The sequence below is a fragment of the Paramormyrops kingsleyae genome, chromosome 9 (assembly GCF_048594095.1).
Source record: "Paramormyrops kingsleyae isolate MSU_618 chromosome 9, PKINGS_0.4, whole genome shotgun sequence".
Classification (NCBI taxonomy): domain Eukaryota; kingdom Metazoa; phylum Chordata; class Actinopteri; order Osteoglossiformes; family Mormyridae; genus Paramormyrops; species Paramormyrops kingsleyae.
The window spans coordinates 5,365,812-5,390,036 of record NC_132805.1 but is presented as its reverse complement, the minus strand read 5'-3'; the positions used below and the strand labels follow the sequence as shown (position 1 = coordinate 5,390,036).

At 44.2% G+C, this 24,225-nt stretch overlaps 1 protein-coding gene across 3 annotated transcripts; it reads left to right on the top strand.

Moving 5' to 3' along the window:
- Nucleotides 1-1,758: 1,758 nt before the first annotated feature.
- Nucleotides 1,759-23,867, top strand: LOC111838420 (phosphatidylinositol 4-kinase beta-like). Of its 3 annotated transcripts, XM_072716131.1 has the most exons (12): nt 1,759-2,004; nt 6,845-7,833; nt 14,313-14,357; nt 15,581-15,808; nt 16,252-16,479; nt 18,281-18,390; nt 18,573-18,677; nt 18,796-18,919; nt 19,264-19,529; nt 20,010-20,142; nt 20,469-20,589; nt 21,550-23,867. In XM_072716131.1, the coding sequence occupies exons 2-12, from the start codon at nt 6,865-6,867 to the stop codon at nt 21,729-21,731; spliced, it is 2,511 nt and encodes an 836-aa protein (XP_072572232.1). In that variant the 5' UTR covers nt 1,759-2,004; nt 6,845-6,864; the 3' UTR covers nt 21,732-23,867. The 3 variants fall into 3 exon arrangements, with proteins under 3 accessions (XP_072572232.1, XP_072572231.1, XP_023657148.1); XM_072716130.1 differs by lacking the exon at nt 14,313-14,357 and having other exon boundaries at nt 1,760-2,004; nt 16,252-16,473; XM_023801380.2 differs by lacking the exon at nt 14,313-14,357 and having other exon boundaries at nt 1,760-2,004.
- The last annotated feature ends 358 nt before the right edge of the window (nt 23,868-24,225 follow it).

Sequence of the window (24,225 nt, the reverse complement as noted above, 5' to 3'; positions counted from 1 at the left end):
GACAGACTAACCCCACTTTCTCAACTGTACTTTGCTTTGGATACAAGCGGAAAATAAATTGTAGTCCACTGAATTTTGGTATGAAGATGCTTTAATTAAATCGTGGTTCACATGGAGACTGGCCTGGGGGAGTTTATCATAATACTATTTAGTGGTTTTAAGAATATAATATTAAATATAATATTTTTTGCAGTTGTTCTAAGGGGAACATTTCATAGGGGTGTGCATATTACGGTAACTGGAGGGGGACATCTGATGAAGAGCCAGTTGTGGAAGTGGGCATGTCTAAGCTTATTTTCGCATCTCTATATCAGTGCTTATATTCTTGTAAATAATCCTTTTTCTGAGGAAAAATAAATGCTCTGGTCCATTAGTCTGATGCAATCAAAAGTGTTGAGGAAACTATGGTTATTTAAATGTTGTCTGACTGTGTACCACAATTTTAATAGATGGTTTTAGCCAAAGTTTCCCAGGGTTTTATGATTTTTACTCATTTCTCAGCTACTTATATGGAGTTAGTTTAATTCATGATTCAACTAGTTGCCAGCTGTCCAGTATAGCTTTTGAACAGCAGTGAATTGTGTACCATAAAACCAGACAACTTCAGACTATCAAAGGGGAATTATATTCTTAGCTACAAACCATTAACTGACTTCCTGAGGCATCAAGCATTCTGAAGAAAGCTTTACAATCCACATGAATCTGGTCTGAAAAGGAAAAATACGGCATTCAGAATGAAATGTATTCAGTAATTAGGCTCACATTTTTTTGCAGTGTCAGTAGTGTAAAGTATATTAAATTTAAATTGTAAAACCATTAATCCGATTAATTTATTGAATTTTACCCATAAATGACTGCTTCAAAAAGTTCTAATATTGTTTCTCACAAAGGAGTAAGTGATTTACTAAACAGCTGGGTAAGTCATTTAGTACGTTATAACGTTTAATAATATAAAATGCTTTCATCATTATATCAGCGGCTAAACTCAGTTTCAATGGAGGCAGCATCACGTATTGATATCTTTTTACCAATATAGATATGGAGGTCACGTAGCATAAGGTGGAGTTTGGCGCCATCATGTGGTTGGGTTGCTTCTAATAACCGCTGTATTTTTCTGTCTCTGGTTATAGCCTTTGCGTAGCAAATTTTCCATGCTTCGTGGTACTGGGGCAAGGCTGCGATGGTGCACTGGCCTTATTTCCACTTTATTATGGAAAAGAACATTTTATTTTGTAGATAGATTAAACTGCTTTCGGAAGAGTGAGCCTTATAGTGAAACTGAAGGAGATAAGTTATAGCTAGTAAATTAAGATTTTTCATATCTTAAATTCATGTTTTATATTCAAGAGTATGGTTGACACAATTACGTAATAATGAAATTTATTTAGCAGACAGGTACGTCATAAAAAAATAAAGCCAATATTGAATTCTTGTGAAGTACAAATGGGCGAGCTTGAAAAATATTCACTAAACATTTTTTAAATTAATGATTTTTTTCAGGCACATTAAGGACAGCTATTTAAACAAGTTCCACTGCGCAATAACACTCTAATAAACAACAACAAAAAATAACCACGCAACGTGAAATCGTATTACTCTGTGCGTACTTTTGAGCAAACTACATTCATTAATATGCACATTTCTGCTTAGCGGGCTGCAAACGCGACATTCGTGCTGGAAGCACAACCCCATTTCGGATCGAAGAGGACCCCGACGCCGGACGGGCTCACGTGCTGACGTTACTATTCAAACGGAAATAGAGCCAAGATGGCCGGCGAAGGAGGGCAGTTTCTTTGCCCGTGATCAGTGCGAGCAGGCGCCGTGCCCGGGCAGACACAGACGCAGGCACCGACACGGGCAGGCCTGTCAGTTCCCCCAACTCGCGGAGCAAACGGTGCAACTCCGGAGCCGAGTAGCGGGGGAAGTCGGATCGCCATCCTAATGGAGCTGCGAAACTGCAGATAGACAAGCAAAAAAACCATAATCCCACCATCTACCGAGCAGGTAAACGGCACGCGTCTTATTTTAATAAGTAAACTGAAGATGATTTACAGCTTAATAATTATACCGCTATTAAAGAGGACCAGGCAAAGGCACAACACTCGGAGTAACTAAACGTGAACGATTAAAATATACAGTCCATACGATTTAGTCTAGCTATCACATGGAGCGATATTTTTTACTGATTGATCCGACTAGCAAGCTAACGGTACTCCATTATCTGGCTAGCTAGTTAGCCGCCGCTGCAGACAACTGGGCTGGAGTTTAAATCCCCAGCACGGCACTATAGGCGTAGCATCAGCTCATTGTCTTTTTAAACGTTTCGTTGTTCACCATGTCGATTTAGTGGACGAATGTCTTCGCTGTACATTTTATTGATCGCGGGGGAAACATCAGCCTCCCAGAGCAAGTTATTGTGTAAGCAACCCGTGTCACTGTTTCTCGTAAGCTTATAGCTAGCTCGTTAGATTTGTTGCTGTAAAAATAACTAGCTAGCTACAAAGATAGTGTGCTGCAAATCTGCTCTGATAATCAAGAGCCGGCTCTGTTTCAGTGATCGGATAGCTAGTTGATGGTACCCAGAATGAATAGTTTCCATTGATCAGACGTTATGCAGCGGTAAGAAGTTATGCTGTTACTTTGAGTTACTGTGTTGTTAAATGTGAGGAATGGGATGAGGACCCAAGACGCCCTTGAAACAAGTTCTGCCATCAATCCAACAATAATTTACTCAGCGCTGCCGTCTCTTCTGTAAACGATCGCCGAGGTAGATATTGACTTTTCTTGTTTTTTGTGTCAGTACTGAACTGCCCTATGGAGTTTGATATAGATGTTAGTGACGTTTGAGATGAAGAGGCCGTCGTTATCCCATCTGAGATTCCCACCCATCCTTGCTCCTTTGAGCTGGACGGCACATTGGTCTTCTCTACTGCTCTGATCCCTCACTGATGTTGACTGACTGCTCTCCTGGCTGTCTGCTTTCAAAAGCTCACTTTCCATCAAGGCACACGCGTTATGAAACCCAGCAAGTTTCTTTTTGACAAGTGTATGCCGTGGCAAAGCTTTGTTTTGAAATAAGATATTGACAAACGCTTCCAGGCTCTTCTGGTTAATTTGTGACATAACTTGGATTTTAATTCACGTGCCCCATCTGCACCTTCAGATACAGTATAATGAAGAGCGGTGATGAAATGTTCTGATGCTCTAAAATGATTTTTGACTCTTTGGATAATCTATAGTTGATTTTATGACTGACCTGGAAATAAAAGGAATTAAGCATGACTGTTCAGATTTTAAGCCTTATTTAATCTTTTATTACAGTGGGTTTAATCCTATCTCTGAGGCCAGGCAGGGTTCTCGCAAAGCCTTCACCCTCCTGTGTAATAGTGCCCCAGATGATTGTTTGGCACTGCTGAAGGGGCCTTTGTGTGGCACTGCAGGCAGCCTGCGGGGTCCGTCTTTGCTAAAAGCCAGTTCCGTCGTTCAGATCCGTGGTGGTCTCTGCCACTGAGCTGTCACAGAACAAGACTTCATGTTATGGGTCTAGGGAAAAACTGATTTCTCTCCCGTTGCCTCTTTACATAGCAATTTATGGTGAAATGCTATTAAATCAGGGACTTTGTGATTTTTTTTTCTTTTTTTAGTGATTGTACACATAAGTTTCTGTCAAGGTTGTTTGTAAATTGACAGTCAGTTGTACATAAGATGAAGGCTGCCATTTTTGACACGTGAGTCTATATGAAATCTACTGCAGCCAATTTATATACTGGTCTCTGTCTAGTGAATAGTGCAGCAGTTCAGTACTAGAATCTGGAAATGAGGGTGAAAGAGATCAACCAGTGAGAAATGTGCACATTTTTTTCTGTGTCTCTGTGACATTTGTACACATCAGCTTTGTTCTGCTCTCCGTCTATATTTTAGTCACTGCGCTTTGTGAGTTTCGAGGCAGCCGACAGCATAGGATCCCTGTGCCGGCCGATGTTGTTGCCAAAGAGACTGTGCTAACCAGTCAGTTGAATCTGGCATATGTGCAGGCAGGAGTCTATCCTGTTATTCTCATGTGATTGGACTTAATGTCCAGTTAGAATGCTTAGATAATAGGGCTACAGCATCCGATTACTGACTGATGTGCAAATCAAAAGCAGAAAAATTGGTTGAGCCAACAAATCCGTATGACCGTAGCTTTCCTTGTGAAATGTTGAAATAACTTGGTATTGTTTTTTTTCCCAGATTTGAGGTTATTTTTTGTATATAAAAATAATTTCCTGTGTTTTTTGGTGTCTGTTTCCATATCTGCAAAGGTTCACTTCCAAAGTAAATAAGAAATTGGGACTTTCAAAACTGAGTCGTCTTATAAGGCCACAATTAGATGAGTGAGGCCTTCATCTACACAGATGCTTGAAGACAATTGAAAGGGTTGTTCCCCTTTAAGTGGGCAGGGCTGTTGTGTTTCTCGAAGTGGCACATAGCATTTCCTGTTTAATAGTCAAGCAAACCTTCTTGTGATCACAAGTTGTAACCCATTCCAATTTCAAGAATCTTTGTTCCGCTGCTGAGGTCAAAGCTGATTTAAAATATCTACAGTATAGGGCTGCCACTAACGATTATTTTTCTATCGATTGATCTGTCGATTATTTTACCGATTGGTAGATTAATCTAAACGATTATTTTTCTTCCAGAAAATCAAGTAGATTTTTAAAAGAGGAGAAAACTATATCTTTTATTTTGTGTCCTTTTTCGTTTCAGTTTTAGTTTACGATAATAACATTGATCCCAACAAACACACACTGGCACCGTCAGTCCAAGCAGAATAAGCCCAGATTTTATTCCAAGCGTTTTCTCAAACACTTATTCAATGGAGATTCTAAGGTAGCAGGCAGATGACTTTACGGCTTTAATAATGAGCGTATTTAGCAGCTGCAAGGATAAAAAGTATTAAAAAGCTCTCTGTACTAATATTTAATAGACATGACTAGACAGCACTTAGGGTGGTTTTGCTTATTCTGGCAGTCCAGACTAGTGCCTGGGTGTTTTGTCTTCAGGCGGTCGTGCATGGCGCTAGTTTCCCTGTAGTATGCCATCGAACTTTGCACAGCGTAAAACCACCTTTTTGTTTTGTGATAATTTTGACTTCTCCCATAATTACGTAGCGATAAGGAAAACATTTGTTATAAAGAAATCATAATGGTATTTTTTTTAGAATAATAATTTTTTAAAATGATGCGTCGATTTAAAATATTGATGTTGATGCTGTTTCAGTGTGTAAGTTATCAATCGTGGCAGCTGCACTACAGTATGACAATCAGTCAGAGTGATTAAATGATGCAGATCTGCTAGGATTGCTCTTTAGGTATACATAGCCTGAAATTTTACTTTTTTACATGAACTGTCTTTTTCTGACCGCAGAGAAGGCCTCATAAGTTAACAGTGAGGCTATTAGCACCCAAAACAATGTGTTAAAACCTTACTTCCTGGTATGTGGGGACTTTTTTTCAGGTCCCCACAGTATGAACCTCAATTTTATAAAAATTTGTAAATGCATTCAAAACAACTAAAATAGTCAAAAGTCTTTTATGTTGTTTGGTTACTGATGGTTATGGTTACGGCTGGGTAGGGGTTAGGGTTATCATAGTTAGGAATAGGGTTTTGCCCATAGAAATGAATGGAAGGTCCCTACAATAACATATATGATGTGTGTGTGTGGTGTTTGCATGTGCAGTATCATTTCCCAGAGTCCTCCTCTTTTGCCCATTTTGTGTGTGTGCTCACTGCTATGGACTAGCGTCCCATCTGCACTATTTTCCTACCTCGTACCTTATACCTCCTGGAGCTACTATTGGTATTAGGCTTGGCTCCCCTGCTGTGTGACTGATTGAGCTACAGGAGATTATACCCCGGCCTTTGTCTCACAGGAGGAGGTTGGCATTGCTTGGCCAACGGGATGAGGACAAGAGCAGGCCTTTCCACTAGGCCTGGCTGCTTAACCTCTGCTTGCATTTCATTCCAAAAATGGCGGTTTGGTCATGGTGACTGGCATTGAACCCAAAGGCCACATTATTATTCAAGTAACGTATTCCTCACCTTGCCAGTGGCCTTGGCATAACATTTAACAGAGTTCAGCAACTTCACCTCCTCCAACACCACCAGGTAGTGCCCATGTCTGTTGTTTTAGTGTGTTCATCTGGAGAAGACTGACCTCTTGAAGACTTTGGCTGCAAATTTAAGGAACTGCTGCTTCTTCAGTTGAAAGGTGCAAGTTGTAGTATGTTTACGCTGGAATAGTCGGAGCTCTGCTGAAATGGGGCCATTCACCCTGTCTTGTGAAGCGGAACGGCGCCCTACTGTTGGAGGTACATCCGAGTTGAGGTGTCACATAGACGCCGTCCTATTTATGAGAGCAGTCCAGGCTGAAAGACAATCTTCTGATATAGGAGAAGGACAGCTTAAATTTTTAGAACTTAATTGTCGTGGTACATAACAACAGTATAGCGTTTCAAAGGAGAGATGACCTGTTTTCATTTTTAGGTTATGGAAGTCTTTCTCTTGAATTGTCTAGATGAATTGTGTGGACTTTTTCGGTGTATGGAAAGTAGCATATCAGCTGTGTGCCATGATATCCGTGGCTTGTTTTAAGATTGCACATGCTTCGTGTTGAATGCCACATGAAATAGATCTCCAGTTGTGTCTCGTAGTGTCCCATGGACAAGGTTTATTACTTTTCTGATCTTGATCACATGATGCGGGGGGAGGGTGGGAGAGTTAACGTAATCAGAGCTTTGGCCACTTGATAGGGGTAGTTCTCTTTTCCCGAATAACCATCCTACTTGGATTCTTTCCCATGCAGTGGCCCGTGTAGGATTGGCCATGGGTGATGCAGAAGTGGAGCCCTCTCCTGCCCAGGTGGAGGAACTGCAGCGGAGCCCTTCTGTTTCCTCCACGTCCAGCACCTCATCTCCATCCTCTCCCTCCACTGGCCGCCACCAGCAGTCTCTCAGCCCCGGCAGCAGCGACAGCACTCGGGGTGTTAGCCCGCCTCTGGATGTCATCTCAGAGGGTGTGGGGGAGCTCACCTTGGTCATCGACCCAGAGGTGGCCAAGAAAGCTTGCCAGGAGGTCCTGCAGAAGGTGAAATTGCTCAAAGGCAACGCAGATGGCCTGGTCAATGGGGGCACCCATGTGGACCCTCCCAAGATTAGAGAGGAAGAGGAGGACCCCCTCCCTGGCACAGTGAAGAGCGCCCGGCGGCGGCAGAAGTACAACTCTTCGAAGCAGTCATGGCTTCTGCGGCTCTTCGAATCCAAGCTTTTTGATGTCTCCATGGCCATCTCCTACCTGTACAACTCCAAAGAGCCTGGTGTACAGGCCTACATAGGCAACCGTCTCTTCAGCTTCCCCAATGAAGATGTGGACTTCTACCTGCCGCAGCTACTCAACATGTACATTCACATGGACGAGGACGTCGGAGATGCCATCAAACCTTACGTGGTGCACCGCTGTCGGCAGAGCATCAACTTCTCGCTTCAGTGCGCCTGGCTTTTGGGCGCCTACTCTTCTGACATGCACATTTCAACGCAGCGTCACTCTCGGGGCACCAAACTCCGCAAAGTTATCCTCTCTGATGAGCTCAAGCCCTCCAGCCAACGTGGCAGGAGAGAGCTGGCACCGCCTTCATGCCCGCCCCCCATCCTCAGCCATGTCCACCCCGAGCATGGGCTCTCACCTTCCAAGCGCACACACCAGCGCTCCAAGTCTGATGCTACCGTCAGCATCAGCCTCAGCAGTAACCTGAAGAGGACAGCCAGCAACCCCAAGGTGGAGAATAGCCAGGATGAGGTGAGTGTGGCGTCTGTTTTTTCTCCCTTGGTGGTCTGGTTTGACTGTTCGTTGAAAGTGAAGAGCCCGGTAATGACATGCCTTGCATTTTACGGTCTTGTGCAGGATGCGTCATGCCGTGCCTTACCTCCTTATGCAATCCCCTTTGTAAAACATCTACAGATTCCCTGTAAAAATCTCTTTAAGAAACTCTAGAATTGATTTTTGTTTACCCAAATACATTTTCATTTCATTTAAGTGCTTTGACATTAACCTGTCAAAAACTACTTTTTTGTTTCCTGGTCTTCCTCCAGTCTAGGATAAATTGTAAAGTCAGCCCTCAAGTTCACTTTTGAGATGTTTATTGGGTGGGCTACCTTCAGTGTGGTGTTTCTCAGTGACGGCCTACATGTGCAGCCGAAATGACCCTGAATGTCGAGCATGTCACACATTATCGGGCTGCTTCTAGGAGCTCCCCCTCTCCCCCGCAGCCTCTGCAGCCTCCCAGCTAAGTGGGTCACAGGCATGTGGCAGAACTTGCGTTCCAACAAACAAGACATGGGATGCTGGTGACAGATGCCAGCCGTGCCTATGCACAGTCCAGTGTGAGGGGCAGAATGGGATCTGTCTCTTTAAGTAATGGTTTGACGAAGAGCCCTTTAAAGGATTATGGGTAGAGTCCTGGGTAAGCCCCTAAATTTTAAGGTTCATGAGAAGCCCTGCTGTTTTCACTTTGAGTCATGGTGCCTGGGACTCATTTGCATAGTGTAGTTGAAGTGTATGCTTGTAAATTTTGCAATACAAATGTGTATAATATAATAATGTAGAACCTAGTTGATTAAAGGTCATTTTGACACAGGGCTTGATTGGCTTTTGTTGGTTGGTCGACTTCTTCCTGTCCTCACTGCCTCTTTAGTCCTTTTCATGTTAAAGTTCAGTCCTCCTCTGTTTTAGAAGTGGCCTGGTGACCTTATCAGTAAACGATGAGTAGAGTTCAGTCCTCGGGAGTTGACTCAGTGACACGGCTGTGTCACTCAGCTCTTTGGTCAGTGAAGCATGCTGGCACCAGTTGAAGGCGTCACAAGAATGTAGGAGTGGTTCTGGTGACTGTACTGGTCATAAACGCGGCAGGGAGGCAGTTTGAGAGAAACGCCACCGCCTGGGCTTGCGTGGGCTGTCATCTGTGACACTGTCCTCTGTAGAGCAGCTGTCCCTCATTTCTTTCCTTGGTGACAACAGGCTACAGCCAGCATGTTTTCAGGGTGTGTCTGTAGCTGGGGCCCCTTGGGGAATCTGGGGGACTGGCGTTCCAGTGTATGTCCAGCTGCCTGGTTTTAGGGGGGGGTTTCCTCCCCTTGTTAAAATCAACTCTGCTGAGAGGAGCTACAACGGGTCACAAACATGGGGACGCAGTTACTCTACCTTTGGAATCGTGGTCAACTCACACGTGCCAATTTCAAGAAGCCCTCCCCCCCCTCCCAGTCCCCTGCAGGTCTGGTTTCCTGTTGCTGTTTTCCCCCTTTGCTTTGGCTTTCCTGTCATGAATCTATGGCCTTGGTTGCCCCCCCCCCCCTCTTCCTGCCCTATACTCCTCCATCATTTTACTGTCCTGCTGGGCCACATCTGCTCCATTTGCCTGCAATCTCCTTTGGTATCTTATCTGTTTGACTCCTTCCTCCTGTGCTGACCTCCTCCCCCCAAAGACTAGTGATATAGAGCCGTGTGCTCTAGGTATAGGCTTTGAGGGGATAACAGTGATTACTGTCACCACATGAAACCCATATGCAGTAACCTTGGTGACCTTAGCATGGTTTTCTCCCACACTGTTGCTATAAGGAACCGGTCCTCATTGTGGACTGAACTGTGTTCTATATCTAGTCAAGTTGCTTTGCTGTCATTTCATACAAATGAAACAAAATTGTGTTTCTTCAGTGCATCGGACAACTAGAACACAGTGCAGTTGAATGCTCGACAATGAACGGTTGAATACTTATAAATACTGGATATAAAAAATATACACAACAGTACGACTCAGTGCAGGTAAACGGTACAAGTAAACAGTATGTGCAAAACATAGTAGATAGATGGTAATGTATGTAGACAAGTGAATATCATTTTAGTGCAAATATGTAAGTGGAGACTTTTTCTGTCAACGTTTATGAGGTAGGTGTGAGTGGAGAACTCGGATAGCCTGGGGGGGGGAAGCTGCTGCAGAGCGTGCTGGGGGTGTAGCTAACCTTTTGTTGTTTGACGGGGGTGAGGTGTATCTACTTCTGCCCCACTTCATTAACTAAGAGAAAGAGGACATGGAAAGAAGCGTAAACACCCAAGCAGCCAAGTTTAGGAACACAAATAAATATGTTTGGTGATTCAAAAGGTGTTCTGAAGAGTCATCCTAACTGTCTTTGGGGTGTATTTGGGCGGGGTGGTGAAAATCAGTAAAACTGCCAGTATCTTCATACTGCAGATTGTAGTATATCTGTATAATGCAAAAATCTGAAGTCTTGAGCTGGCAACCACAAATCCAAAATGGATTTGTAAATCCCCAGTAGTCTGCAGGAAGGTCTGTCTCCATTTGTTTATGGAAAAATCCTAAAGTCTTGACCTTGCAGCAATCACTTGTGTGTGTGTGTGTGTGTGTGTGTGTGTGTGTGTGTGTGTGTGTGTGTGTGTGTGTGTGTGTGTGTGTGTGTGTGTGTGTGTGTGTGTGTGTGTGTGTGTGTGTGTTTAATTCCCTGCACTCTACATCATGCAGCACGGCATGTGCCCATCTGTTTATGTACACTGTCTCCAATATCCCTGTTGCTCTAAGGGTAACTTTAATCACTCTCCTTCTCTGAAGCATGACATAACTGTTCCTGTCCCCGTCGTCATAGTAACAGTTACCCCTGTATTCTCTTGAGTTCTACCCAAAAGCCCGGTGTTTGTTGATGAATGTGTTACAGTGTACATTCAGCCACAATTATCATTCCTCACATTATCGTGTCTCACATTAAGGAGCTGCATCTTTGATCAGAGGGTATCTCACTGCAGCCCAGACAACTTTTCTATATATTGTGGCGTTTTAAATATATAACATTGAACATATGAACATTACAGTGTTTGCAGATTAATGTTCCTGCCATCTTTATTGTTCAGTCCTGACTGTTTTTCTAGATCCTCTTCAACATTATATTAATACTTTGATTTCAAATCACACACTCTGTTGTAATCCGTGTTACTGACTTTTCCCAAAGTTACATGAATTTATTTTGTTTATTGACGTCCTGTGGGATGTGTGGTTGGCGACATTCTCTTGAGAGGAATACTAAGACGCTTCAATAACATCTGTATTAGCTGTGCTCTATGTGCTCTAAACACGCCATACTTATGTTCATACGCAGAAAAGTATGATCACCGTCATGGGACAAAGCCTCCGCACTCCAAGGTTTAATTGTGAATTAAATCACTTATGAATGTCTGTGCTTTTATTTGCCCTTTGTTGATCTTTTCCATGTCTGTCTCCTGCTCTCAGAGGTTTGGCTGCTTCATGTGTAGGTGTAGATCAGAATTCACTTCAGTCCCCCTGGCTGAAGCTGACTCTCGTGACACCATGTTCTCTCTGACTTGTTATTCCCTGTGCTCCCTTGTCCCCGGAAACCCCGGCGAGTCCCACACAGGGCTGGGGGCTTTTGTGCGGGGGCTGTTTGCTCAAAGCAAATCACTTGCTTCACCTGGTGGCTGACTCGCTAAGCACCAGCAGTGTATCTTGGGGCAGGTTTAAGATACTATGAGCCGCTCGTTGTTTGACGGGACTATGGGGTAATACTGTCGGAATTCAAGCTGTGCCATAGAAGTTGCTTAATGTCTTGTAGGGACATTGTTCCCTTTGCATTTCACCATAATACGTTTGCTGAATTTGCTGACTATATGAAGTTTATCCTAAAGTAAACCCTAGGCTGTATGTTTTTGTTTTTTCTTAAGGTATAAAGCAAAATATGTTGAATAAATAGTCAAATTGAAAAAGGTTTCCTCCCGCAGTCCAAAGACAAGCTGGTAGTCTAAGTGTTGTCTAGTCTGTGCATGTGCGCCCCACGAATCACTGGAATTCCCAGGGTGATCACCAGCCTTGTGCCCGGTGCTGTCTGGCAAATGAGAACGTCCACCTCCAAATTCCCTAAGAGCTGTTTCCCATATTCTGCTGTGACTGCGCTCTTGCTTGCTTGTTAAGGGGTCTGCTGGTATTTTCCACTCGTCTTCCAAGGCGCCCGTTTCCATAGCACGCCGCCGCCAGCTGAGATGAGAGCGGCTGTTGAACCGCACTGGGCGTGGCTGAATAGCACTCGCACTTCCTGAAGGGCCGGCGGCTTCCGTGGGACAGGCCCCGCCCATCTCCATGGCTCCACACCTAATCTCGTTCTGCCCGCTGTCACGGAAAGACTGTTTAGGAAGTCCTAGACAGGCAGCTCCTTCGCTATGGCGATTAAGCAGAAAATCCAGGATGAGGAAGTGAGCAGGCAGCTTGGTGGTCTGTATCTTTTGGTGTCCTGTCTCTAGACCCTGCAGAATCTGCCCCTCCCTACAACCGAGGCTTGTTCTAGAGGATACCCTGTGGTTTGTTCCTATTGTATGTAGCGGCAGGCCTCCTCCCAGGCGGCCTGAATTGCCCTACTTATTAGGCGCTCTGTTACTTAGAATAGCGCGATACAGTTTTCCCTTGGGGCGGGGCGGGAGAGGGGGGATGTGGGTAAGACTTTAGCTTAAAGCTCTGCTCCTTCACTATGAATAAATTGTTACTAACTATTTGATAATATATTTGCAAACAAAAAGATTCCCTTAAAGTCAAATTTAAAAATGCACTGCAGTCATGCCTTGCTCTTGGTAACTGTAACACTGCCTGTAAATCGCTTAGAAATATAAAACAATGGGTTCGTTAGCGTACTAGGAAATGAGTTAGAATTGGAGCATTTACAAGTTTGTTAGTAAATATTTAGTGAGATGGGAGTAATATCTTAAGTACATTTCTAAATTTGATTGTATCTGAGTCTTATTTTCAAATATGTTATCAAATGAGTAACAGTTTATTGATCTTTAAGGACCAGACCTTAAACTGAAGTATTGCTGATATGCTTGGTGTGATGTGTAATCCTGCCATATTCTTACCTTTGGGACTTAGTGTTTTAAACTGTGTACAGGACTGGTTTGGACGTACCTGCTGCTAGTCTGGACATACCTGCTTTTAATGCATGTGTCTGTATTTTAACTATGTTATGCACCTTAAAAGGCCTTGAGGCAATTAAATAATACATATGAAGCATTGCAACAACTAAGCGAAGTGTTCAACAGCTCAAAATTTCCTCAACTTTTTGATTTTTTGCTTTGGTGACAACATTGCAGTCCCTTGGCATTCTTTCAATCGCCTTCCAGATGTAGCCACCTGGAATGCTTCTCCAACAGGCCTGAAGGAGTTTCCACAAATTCTGGGCACAAGTTGGCGCCTTGCACTTACTCTTTGATCCTACTCATCCCAAACCAGCTCTGTAAGGTTTAAGTTGGGATTGTGGGGGGCAGGTCGTCTGTCACAGAACTCCATCTCTTTCCTTATTCACAAGATAATTCAGTACTTCCATAACCTTGAGGTGCACTTAGTATTGTTATCTTGTGATATTCAGTCGGTGTGTCCAGACTTTTGACTGGTGCTGTATGAGTTACGTCAAAATGAGGCTTTTCCCAAACCACATGATGACTAATGTTGACATTAAATTTCCTTTCGCACAGCAACAAAATCAATGAGACTGTTGCGATTAAACAAGCCGTATAAAGGATGACCCTTCATAGAACTTTGAGCACTCAGTACCAGGCCTGTCGCCATCAGATGTCGGACTTTCCACTTCATCTGGGCTCTGGAAGGAACTCTCTGGAAGGGGCCTAAAATACATTTCACAATTTGAACAATGTCAAGTTCAAATTAATTCTGAAGGACATAAACTCCTCCTACAATCAAGTGAAAAGGACACCTGTATATTTATTGTTTTATTATCAACACATAGCTCTATAGCAGGGTTGGGCAACCTTATCCGCAAAGGGCCGCTGTGTCTGCGGGTTTTCGCTGCAGCTCCCTAATTATATTACTAATTAGAGGACTGATTGGCTGAAGAGTCCTCACACCTGGGTTTGAACAGCTGACCTTCAGGTTATCCCAAAAACCTGCATACACACCGGCCCTTTGCGGGTAAGATTGGCCACCGCTGCTCTATAGGGTTTAGGTTGGGGGGCAGGTCATCTGTCCTTTTTCCTCACAAGATAATACTTAGAACGTAACCTCGAGGTGTGTTTAGGGTCATTATCCTTTTGAGGGACAAGTGATTTTTCAGTAGGTGTGTCCAGACTTTTGAATGTCCGGTGTGGCTTGGTTACGTGCAGCGTGGTGAACCGGGAGCCATCGAGACTGACCCTTTGTCTTTTTTTGTCTCGCCTTCCTGTCTCCCCTGCTTTTGTGCTATAACGGTCTCCTTTCTCAGGATCTGACCTCCAGCACTGGCAGCCTTGACTTAGAGACTGGTACAGTAAGTTGCTGCTTCCTTATTGTCGAGGTGCCTCTGGAGGCTTCGGGAGACAGGGCTAAGCACTGTCTTCAGTGACCTCCCTCCGAATCCGTTTGGAGTGACTTTGTCCCTGATGGTGTGTCGCGTCCCCGCAGACTGTGTGACAGTACTACCACTCATGGATACTCTGAGTTTAAGCTGCAGTGACAGTTGTGGATGTGTAATCCTTGTAGGAGGAAACTGCCTTGCAATTAAATTTTTTTGTGTGTTGGCAGGTTTGAGAAGGTCTCTCCTATCTGTGCACATCTTTTTGCGTCAAATTTCACTTCGTAGACCAGTCATAAAGTGTCATTAAAAATACTGTAATCTTTTTTCTTGTGAATGTGACTGAACAGAACTTTGGCTTGTGTTAAAATCCTGGTTCTGGTGACACTTTGCACAAAGTTTTGGTTCAGTATAAGATGGGGGGGCGGCAGGTCTGGTTCTCAAACTCCAGTGTGACAATGGGAAAATGTTCAGGCCTGTCTCTCATTTGTGACCCATGTGAGCCATTCTTTGTGCCCCCCCCCCCGTAGTGTGGTGCTCTGGAATAATGTTAATTATGCCTTGCATGCCTCTCATTTCCTTAACTGCAGTTTTCTTTTTCTGGACGCCATTACTTGGCATTCCTTCAAGTCTGGGATTGTATTTCATGGTCCAGAAACAGGGTGCTGGTGCTCTCCTCAGCCCAGTGACCCCCAGTGACCCCCCACCCCCGCCTGTTTGAGTACTAAATGCGTCACTTACAGTATTTCTCCTTGAGGTTTATTAGCTGTAACTGAACCTGTATGGTTGCTAGTCCAACCAAGGCTGTAAATGCTGTTTAAATTTCTTTTTAGTGATTTCATGTCGGTGGGTGGTTTTGCTCAGCAAAATGAAACAAAAGAGGAATTGTGTGCTTGTTAAGTCCGACATTTCTGAAATGTTTGCCGCAAGAAAGAACCAGTTTTTTTTAACAGTACTGCCACCTGCTGTATGTTGTTGGTACTGCATGTTTGCTTTGGAGCCTTTTGTTGGTTTAAAATTTTTTTTAACATTGTTTTCTGACACTATAAATGCTTTGGATCTATTTGAGATGGTTTAATCCTGTCAGAATGTGCACCGGTTTCATCGCTGCACATTCTTTCAGGATCCGTGTTAATGTTTGTCGGTTGTGTTTGGTCCATACTGATGGGAGAGGCTCACCAAGCCTTGTGTGTCTGCAGCCAGCACGCCTGACCCCCCAGCGAGAGTTCATCAAGTCCCTGATGGGCATCGGCAAGCGGCTGGCCACGCTGCCCACCAAGGAGCAGAAGACCCAGCGTCTCATCTCGGAGCTGTCGCTGCTCAACCACAAGCTGCCGGCCCGCGTGTGGCTGCCCACAGCGGCGTTCGACCACCACGTGGTCCGCGTGCCCCACACGCAGGCCGTGGTGCTCAACTCCAAAGACAAAGTAGGCGAGCCTGTCTCGTCTGGGCCGGGAAGGGATATGATGAAATCTCTTACGGGACAGAGGTGGACCTCTTAGCTAATGATGTTCAACTATATTGTCCTTTCTCCAGTTCTTCACTTCCTAGAATGTTCCCTGCGCTTATACACAAGTATTTTGGCGATAATTGAAATGTAGCGCAATGATGATGGAAATTAGCGGGAGAACATTTTAAACTGAATTTGAGAAAACACTTCTTTAGAGTATGGAATGTCTTCCTGTTCATGTAGTGCAAGCTAAAACCCTGGGTTCCTTTAAATCAGAGCTGAATAAGATTTTAACAACTCTGAGCTATTAGTTCTCCCCAAATGAGCTGGATGGGCCGAATGGCCTCCTCTCGTTTGTAAATTTCTTATGATGCCCACGAACCAGGACTGACGTGGCTGACCGTCATGTCCCTTTGCCAGGCACCGTACCTCATTTACGTGGAGGTGCTGGAGTGCGAGAACTTCGAGACGTCCAGTGTGCCGGTGCGGATACCAGAGACGCGCATCCGCAGCACGCGCTCGGTGGAGAACCTGCCGGACTGCGGCATCACGGCCGAGCAGCGCGCTGCCAGCTTCTCCACCGTGCCCAACTACGACAACGACGACGAGGCCTGGTCCGTGGACGACATCGGCGAGCTGCAGGTGGAGGTAGCCCTCCTCAAATCCTCGTCTCTAAGACCCGCAGTCATTTGGCTTTTATGTTTTCTATTTTTCAGGTTGATATTTTTATAAAAAAAACTACTTCCAATATTTACATTTATTTTTATTTAGCAGATGCTTTTGTCCAAAGTGAAAGCAAATTAAACAAATGGTACAATTACAAACATACATGCCGTCAAGAAGTCAGCTAGTCACACTATCAGAAAAATAGGTACAAGTTTGTACCTTTGCTTGTCACTGGGGCTGTGCCATCAAGGGTCTTCCTTTTAAGGTACAGAAATAGACTGAGGAACATCCCCCAGGTACAAACATTTATGTACCCCCAATGGTACAAAAATGTTCCTCAGACTCCATTTCTGTACATTAAAAGGTACATTTACCTACAGCTAAGGGTACAATTGGCAGACCCTTCACGGTACAGCCCCAGTGACAAGCAAAGGTACAAATTGGTGCGCTTTTTTTTGAGAGTGCCCAAGTGTTTGTTGTCACAGAACACACCAGGTAACCACCCCCTAGGGCAGGGATGGGCGATCTCATCCACAAAAGGCCAGGGTGTATGTAGATTTCTGGGATAACGTTTAGGTCGGCTGTTCAAACCAAGGTGTGAGGACTCTTCAGCCAATCAGTCCTCTAATCAGTGATCTAATTAGGGAGCTGCAGGAAAAACCCGCATATCTAACGGCCCTCTCTGGGTAAGATTGCCCACCCTTGCCTGAGGGTATGTGGGAAACAAAGCTACCCAGTCCTACCCAGTCCTCTAACAGTAGTTTGAATGCACAAGAACTTGGACAAGCTGTGAATTACACTAAATATTAGTTCTGTGTGCAAATGGTCACCACAAGCAGTTTATTTCTTTACTACTACCAAATAATTCTTCTGTTGGTTAAGTTCTATGTTATGATGAATTCATTTCATTTTAGATTTGTATATTCCATCAGTTAAAAATAGTGTCAGCTTTTGTGTTTCAGATAACTTAATTCACATGCACGATGTTCACAAATATTCTCAATGTAGAATGAAAATCACACAGTATGGACACAGTTATCTTAAAATTAAATGAACAGGTTGGGCACGACTATTTATTCTTTTTACTAATCCTGTGACATTGCTGCCGCTCCTAGTCACTTCACCTCTGGTTTCACTTGCTGTGCTCTACAGTACATCTCCGTACAACATCTCCATAGCCGTTAAAATGTAACGAGGAGTGTGTATTTTTGGCGCTATTAAGAATAATACGTTCGGGATTTCTAAACACCGGGGTATACTGTAATACTGTCATACCGCCCAAGTCTACCTGTATCCCTCAGTAATCCTCATTTCCCCAGAATGATATTAGCTTATCGATAATCGTGTAATTACAATAGTAATATGCTTATTGTCATTTCACTTCCCGCTTCTTAAGATAGATGTTTCTGAACTGAAGTGGTGGAGGGTGAAATGCTTCCTGGTGTTGCCTAACAGCCCTCCCCAAAGCGCTACTTTCGATTTCCTGTCCGTTTTACTTCCCTAAATCCTATGGCCGCACTTTCAGCTCTGCCTTCACAGACTCTTAAATAGTGCAATTTTGGCTCCGTATTCAACTGTGCCTTCAGCTTCGCCTCTCTGGTCCCCTTCAGTGTTCCTCTCCCATTCCATCTCCTCATGTCTGCACCTTGTTGTGGTTTTTCTGGTTTTTATATAAGATATCTAATTAGTTGCTTTCTGAAAGGTTGACAGGAATTTCCTGGTTTTTGGTTCGGTTTGGTGGTTTTCGGCTCTCATCCCCTGTGGGCTCTTCTTGCACTTCCAGCTCCCAGAGATCCACACCAACAGCTCTGACAACATCTCGCAGTTCTCGGTGGACAGTATCACCAGCCAGGAGAGCAAGGAGCCTGTCTTCATCGCAGCCGGGGACATCCGGTAGGGTTCTGCTGCTGGAGCAGATGTATAATGTCACTCCTGTTCTGTTTGTTGTTAGCTTCACTATAAAAGAGATTAATTTCTCTGCCATTTATGGTGGACATTAAAAACACTTGGCTTCATAAGTCAGACGTGATCTGAGAGGGTCTCCATGGGGTTGCCTTTTCGGTCTGACCATCCAGGCGAAGGCTTTCCGAGCAACTGGCCCACACGCCCACGACGTTTAGAAGAGATCCAGAGGACCCCTCTGCTGTGGCCCTTAAAGAGCCTTGGCAGGAGAAAGTTCGGTGAGGCCCGTAAATGTAGATATTCTTTATTGATCCCAATGGCGAAATTGGTCTCCTATTAACCAGAGTCACTAAAATCTGAGCCTGAAATGAGTATTTGGTCATATGTCTGATGCAGGCGAATAAGAGAGGGGTCCCCTTATGGCCACCTCCCCAACTGGCGACTACTCTCTGTCATCGTCAAGTGTGGGGATGACCTCCGACAAGAGCTGCTCGCCTTCCAGGTGCTGAGTCAGCTGAAGGTATTTTGCAGAACCAACCTACTCTCTACATCGTCAACGAAAGCATTCATTGCTCCAGAAGTCCCGCAAGGTCACGCACTCAGTTGTGCCAGTTGTATTGCGCTATAGTAATAATAATCTCGGCTTGACATCAGCTCAGCAGTCAAACTTGCTGAGGCGTGTAGTTCAGAGTGTCCCACAACTGCTGTTTTTTTCGCCCCCTGTAACTGCGGCATTGACTTTGTTGTTTATTAATCCTACAGAAGCCACAGCTGACTCTCTCTCTCTCTCTCGCTCTCTCTCTCTTCCCCATCTCTCTCCCTCTCTCTCTCTCTCTCTCCCTCTCCCTCTCCCCCTCTCTCCAGTCAATCTGGGAGCAGGAGCGGGTGCCCCTGTGGATAAAGCCATACAAGATCTTGGTCATCTCCTCGGACAGCGGCATGATCGAGCCGGTGGTGAACGCCGTGTCCATCCACCAGGTGAAGAAGCAGAGCCAGCTGTCGCTGTTGGACTACTTCCTGCAGGAGCATGGAAACTACACGACCGAGGCCTTCCTCAGCGCGCAGCGCAACTTCGTGCAGAGCTGCGCCGGTTACTGCCTCATCTGCTACCTGCTGCAGGTGAAGGACAGGTGAGGCTTGGGCTGCCGCCCGCTAGACTTCCCACGACGCGTCACTGTGGTCCGGCCAAGTCTGGTTTTTCTGCCAGCCTTCAGTTTCATGCAGTTTCATCAATTTGCCTTCGTTTCATCTCACTCATGTTTTCTCTTCCTCTTGTCCTTGTTGATGGCTCATTCCCGTTCTCATTCTCCTAACCCAGTGTTTCCCAACCCAGTCCTCGGGGAACCCCACACAGTCCACGTTTTTGCTCCCTCTCAACTCCCAGCCAATCAGGAACACCGAATACCTGGTACAGCTTCGCTGGGAGCTGAGAGGAAGCAAAAACGCGGACTGTCCGGGGTTCCCGAGGACTGGGTTGGGAAACACTGTCCTAACCCATGTCCTTCCATCTCTCCCATCTTCCTGTCTCATCTCTACTCATCTACCAACCAGCGAAATTGGATCAAAAGTATCTCTCCACTTTTTTTGCAACTGCGTATCCTTGTTCCCAGGCACAACGGCAACATCCTGCTGGACGCCGAGGGCCACATCATCCACATAGACTTTGGCTTCATTCTCTCCAGCTCACCCCGTAACTTGGGTTTCGAAACCTCCGCCTTCAAACTCACCAGCGAGTTTGTGGATGTGAGTCACGAGTCGGGACATTATTGCAATAATGCAAACTCTTGCAGAGATTGCTAGAGGGGTCGATGTCGTAACATAACTTGACACTGACATGCATATACAGCAGTTTTTTTTCTCTGAACTAATCAGCGAATAATAATTTGTAGTACACAGTTTCTGCTTTTAAATTTCACATCCATTTTTTGTATTCTTCTTATATAATCCCTTGAATCTCTTCCACTAATCCTGTAGTCTGATGTAGGTCAGAAGTCTCATGCATGGTGTAACCTAAAGTTTTTCTCCACTGTGGATTAATGTTTGGCTGCATCTATGTGCGTCTGTTTCAGGTGATGGGGGGGCAGGATGGTGACATGTTCAACTACTACAAGATGCTGATGCTGCAGGGCCTGATTGCTGCACGGAAGCACATGGATAAAGTGGTCCAGATTGTGGAGATCATGCAGCAAGGTAATCATCTTCCGCCACACTTCTAAAGAGGCTAATATTGTTTAGCTCCTCAGAACTGATAGCATTGTTCTTAACATGCACCAGTCATTTTCAGTGGACTGCTTACGGTGACTTGAAATAACGTTATATAAGAGCAAAATAAAGAGAAAAGGGATATTATTGTTTGTGACCTGCTGTCAATTATGAGAATATTGTTAATTTTTATCTTATTTTCATCATGTAATGGTAAATAAACAATTGCTTTGCAAAATTAATGCTACAGTGCTGTGCCCATTGTCATTGCATAGATTTGGTTTGATCACACATTAGTGAATGTGCCTTAAACATAGATTGAATTGAGTCAAAATGGAATCCAGTCAGGCACAATTGAATTGTGTGGACAGGGCCGATTCCCAGCCCTAAACAATACCCATATGTTCTTCAAAAAAGAAACTGTTCTAATAAATGTTTTGGCACATTTCTTTAAGTTAAAGCCCTTCTAAAACTTGGCATGTGAGTTTTAGACTTGCACATTTCTTTTCAGTCAGAAGTCTTTTTTGTAGTTTGTAAGACTCTGGAGGTTGGATTTGTTCTTAAATATCCATATTTTCCTTATAGAAACAGATTTTGATATACAAGCCTTTGCCTTTCTTTAGTGCTTTTTGCTGTTTGTTTCCAGAGACTATGCATTTGTAGATTTGTGTTCTGTTTAGAGCTTTTTGAACATCTCTCCAAATATAGAAAGCTGCGATATCCCATTTCGTTTGGATTGATATCAAATTGTTATCTTGTGAATCAGATAAAACGTGCCTATACCCACCCCTACGTCACATGTATTTGGTGTCTTGTTTAATTGAAGCAAAGTCAGTGTTCTTCATTGAATTGTTCTTGGTCTTGCTCCTAAATGCTGTTGACCTGTAAGCTTTCGTTAGCCACCTACCACGGCGTCTGACCACAGTTCTCTCCATCGTCCCTCCCCAGGCTCGCAGCTGCCCTGCTTTCATGGCTCGAGCACCATCCGGAACCTAAAGGAGCGTTTTCACATGAACCTGACTGAGGAGCAGCTGCAGGTGCTGGTGGAGCAGATGGTCGATGGGTCCATGCGCTCGCTCACCACCAAGCTGTACGACGGCTTCCAGTACCTCACTAACGGCATCATGTGATCCTGCTTGGAGGCACACAAAGGGACTCATGTGGAAGAACGTTGGCAGACTTGGGGTCCGTCTCTCCTTTCACATCCTTTCCTGGAAGTATCCCATGTATGAATTCTCTCCTACTGGATGGACACTCTTGGGCTAGTTCTTCAATTTTTTTATACAGTGACGACTGAGAGTTCGCATGTCATTTCCGGTTCCTTCTCTTCCCCCTTCACCTTTTCTGCATCTCTATTTAATTTAGTGCATCAGTTCTCTTATCCCTCCTGCCACTTTCTCTTATTTTGTGACGTTCCTGAATTCCTACAAGCTGCACTACCTGTGGCTTGGGATCACTCTTTTCATCTCACATTGGTGCACTTTCATGATGGTACTCCTAAAGTTTATTAAATTCATGGTAAGTATGTGCTTACCGTGTGTTGTAAGATACATCACTCTTAGGCATAAATCAGTTCCTCTGCAGTAGGCGAGACGCGGAAGCATGATAACCTGAGCCATGGTGACGGGAGACGTGCCAGATCACCAGCCTCACCTTGATCTTCAGAGGATCTCTGCATCTGTGATTGCTGCATCCCGACAACCTGTTCTTTAAGCATCTATTAGGAATGAATATTTGGTACCTTGTTTAATTCAAGGAAAGTTGTTACTTCTCCTTGGCGTGTGTTGAGGTTCAATTTTGAGTGTGATCCTATATCTCAGGGGATGGAATGCAGATACAAATGCCATCTTTGATTAATGTGATGCTTAAAATCTCAGTTTTGTTACATAATATGGCATTCAGCAGTAAACTGATTTAATGAGACTTTTTATTGTTCTTGGTAAAAAGTCTAGTTTTACTGTGGATTGTTTTAAAAATGTGTTTTAGATAATAGAGCTTCAAACTATTATCCCTATGGAATTCTGAAGTGTAGATATGTTAGTGGAAATTGTACAGTACTACAGATGTGTGATTTCAGCTACAACCTTGATTTGTATGTGTACAGCAGCTCCCTCCTAGGTGGTGATGCGTTTTTCTGTAAAGTTACAAACCTGCCGTCTACCAGACTCCACCAAAGCAAATGGGTCTTTCCCTGTTGTACAACATCGGCCATGTAGCCAGAGATCTCTTACTAGCAGGCCTAGTATATCCCCACCTGCCGTGGATCTGATTACAACTTGTTGCGCATGTTTATGATGCAATATGGAAGCAGAGTCCTCATGCTTACCCACTGTGATAGACACAGTAGGGGTCCCTCCCGACCCCAAGTTCCCTGGGGTGCATAGGCGCACTCTGACATCCTGTAGAAGTGGGGGAGGGACCTGACCAGGTAGTCTTAAGACATGCAGCACGCCACACAAACGCAGGGCAGAGTGTTCTTCACGAAATGTCGGGAGGATCCCAAAAAACGTTGTTTGTGCAGATGACTGCGAGGATGATTTTTTTTTTTTTTTAAGTGTCAGTTGACATGACACCAAGGATTTTTGAAGGCGAATCTTTGGACCGAATGAAAATTTTGTTCACCGTTTTCCATTTTATCGCCTGGACGTCCCATTGCCCCCTATGGAGGAAATATGAGATGTGAAAAGGACTGTTTCGATGCCTAAGCCACTAAAGAAAGACTTTGTGGGTTCAGGGAGTTTAAACAAGAAAAATGTTCTGTGGTTTTAACCCTTTTCTCTGCACATATTCTGAGGTCCACATACTTGAAACAAAATTATCTGGAATTGAGGTTTACAAAAAGGAGTTTGACTGAGGTGCTTTTTTCCCCTTATTTTTTATTTTACCCCTGCAGCTTTAGGAAAATTCCATATAGGAAAACTGATTTAGTCGAGGAGTATGTTAAAGGATGGAAAATAGTCGGTGCTATGAAAGCGCCAGACTGCTTTCTGCCTGCTTCTCCAAACACACCGCTGTTCATCATTCTGCTCGTTTTCGCCCCCTGCAGTTCAGTTATTATATTGTATCTGCGGATATCTCATGTCACCGTTTTTGTTAGGCTTGTGGAAATAGGAGACACACCTATTAGTCTCAATGAATTATCTCAAGTTTAATTTTGTGGACTGTTCTATCTCCTTTAATTGTTGTAATGGACCATCTCACATGATCATGTGAGTGACCCTTAACTTGTGAATGTTTCTTTGTACAATAAAAGACATTTTCTCGTCTGTCTACGTACAACATATACAGCCGTGCACAAATGTTCAACACGTAGTAGATTCTTTGAAGCTCAGTTTACATATTGCCTTTCTAGTGAATAGGACTTTTGTTGTCCTGAGGGGCTAGTTTCTGTATGATCCAGTTCTACACGTCACGCAAGTGTTTGAAATAACCAAGCCCTTCTTAACTAACATGGTTAAACAGGTGTAAAAGAATACAGAAAATCAAACAACACACAACTGAATGCCACCAGTGTTTTAGATTGGTTAGCATTCATTGCTCGTCTATCTGTGTGCCCGATACCGTCATCCGACAATGTGGCTAAATTAGCCCCTTAAAAGTAAGAGATTTAGATAATGAGACCGT

What these genes read in the sequence shown, in the direction of transcription:
- LOC111838420 (XM_072716131.1), top strand. Translation starts at nt 6,865, where the DNA reads ATGGGTGATGCAGAAGTGGAGCCCTCTCCTGCCCAGGTGGAGGAACTG. An exon ending in TGCTCAACTCCAAAGACAAA is followed by an intron (nt 15,809 to 16,251) that starts GTAGGCGAGCCT and finishes TCCCTTTGCCAG; the next exon opens with GCACCGTACCTCATTTACGT. An exon ending in TCACCAGCGAGTTTGTGGAT is followed by an intron (nt 20,143 to 20,468) that starts GTGAGTCACGAG and finishes CGTCTGTTTCAG; the next exon opens with GTGATGGGGGGGCAGGATGG.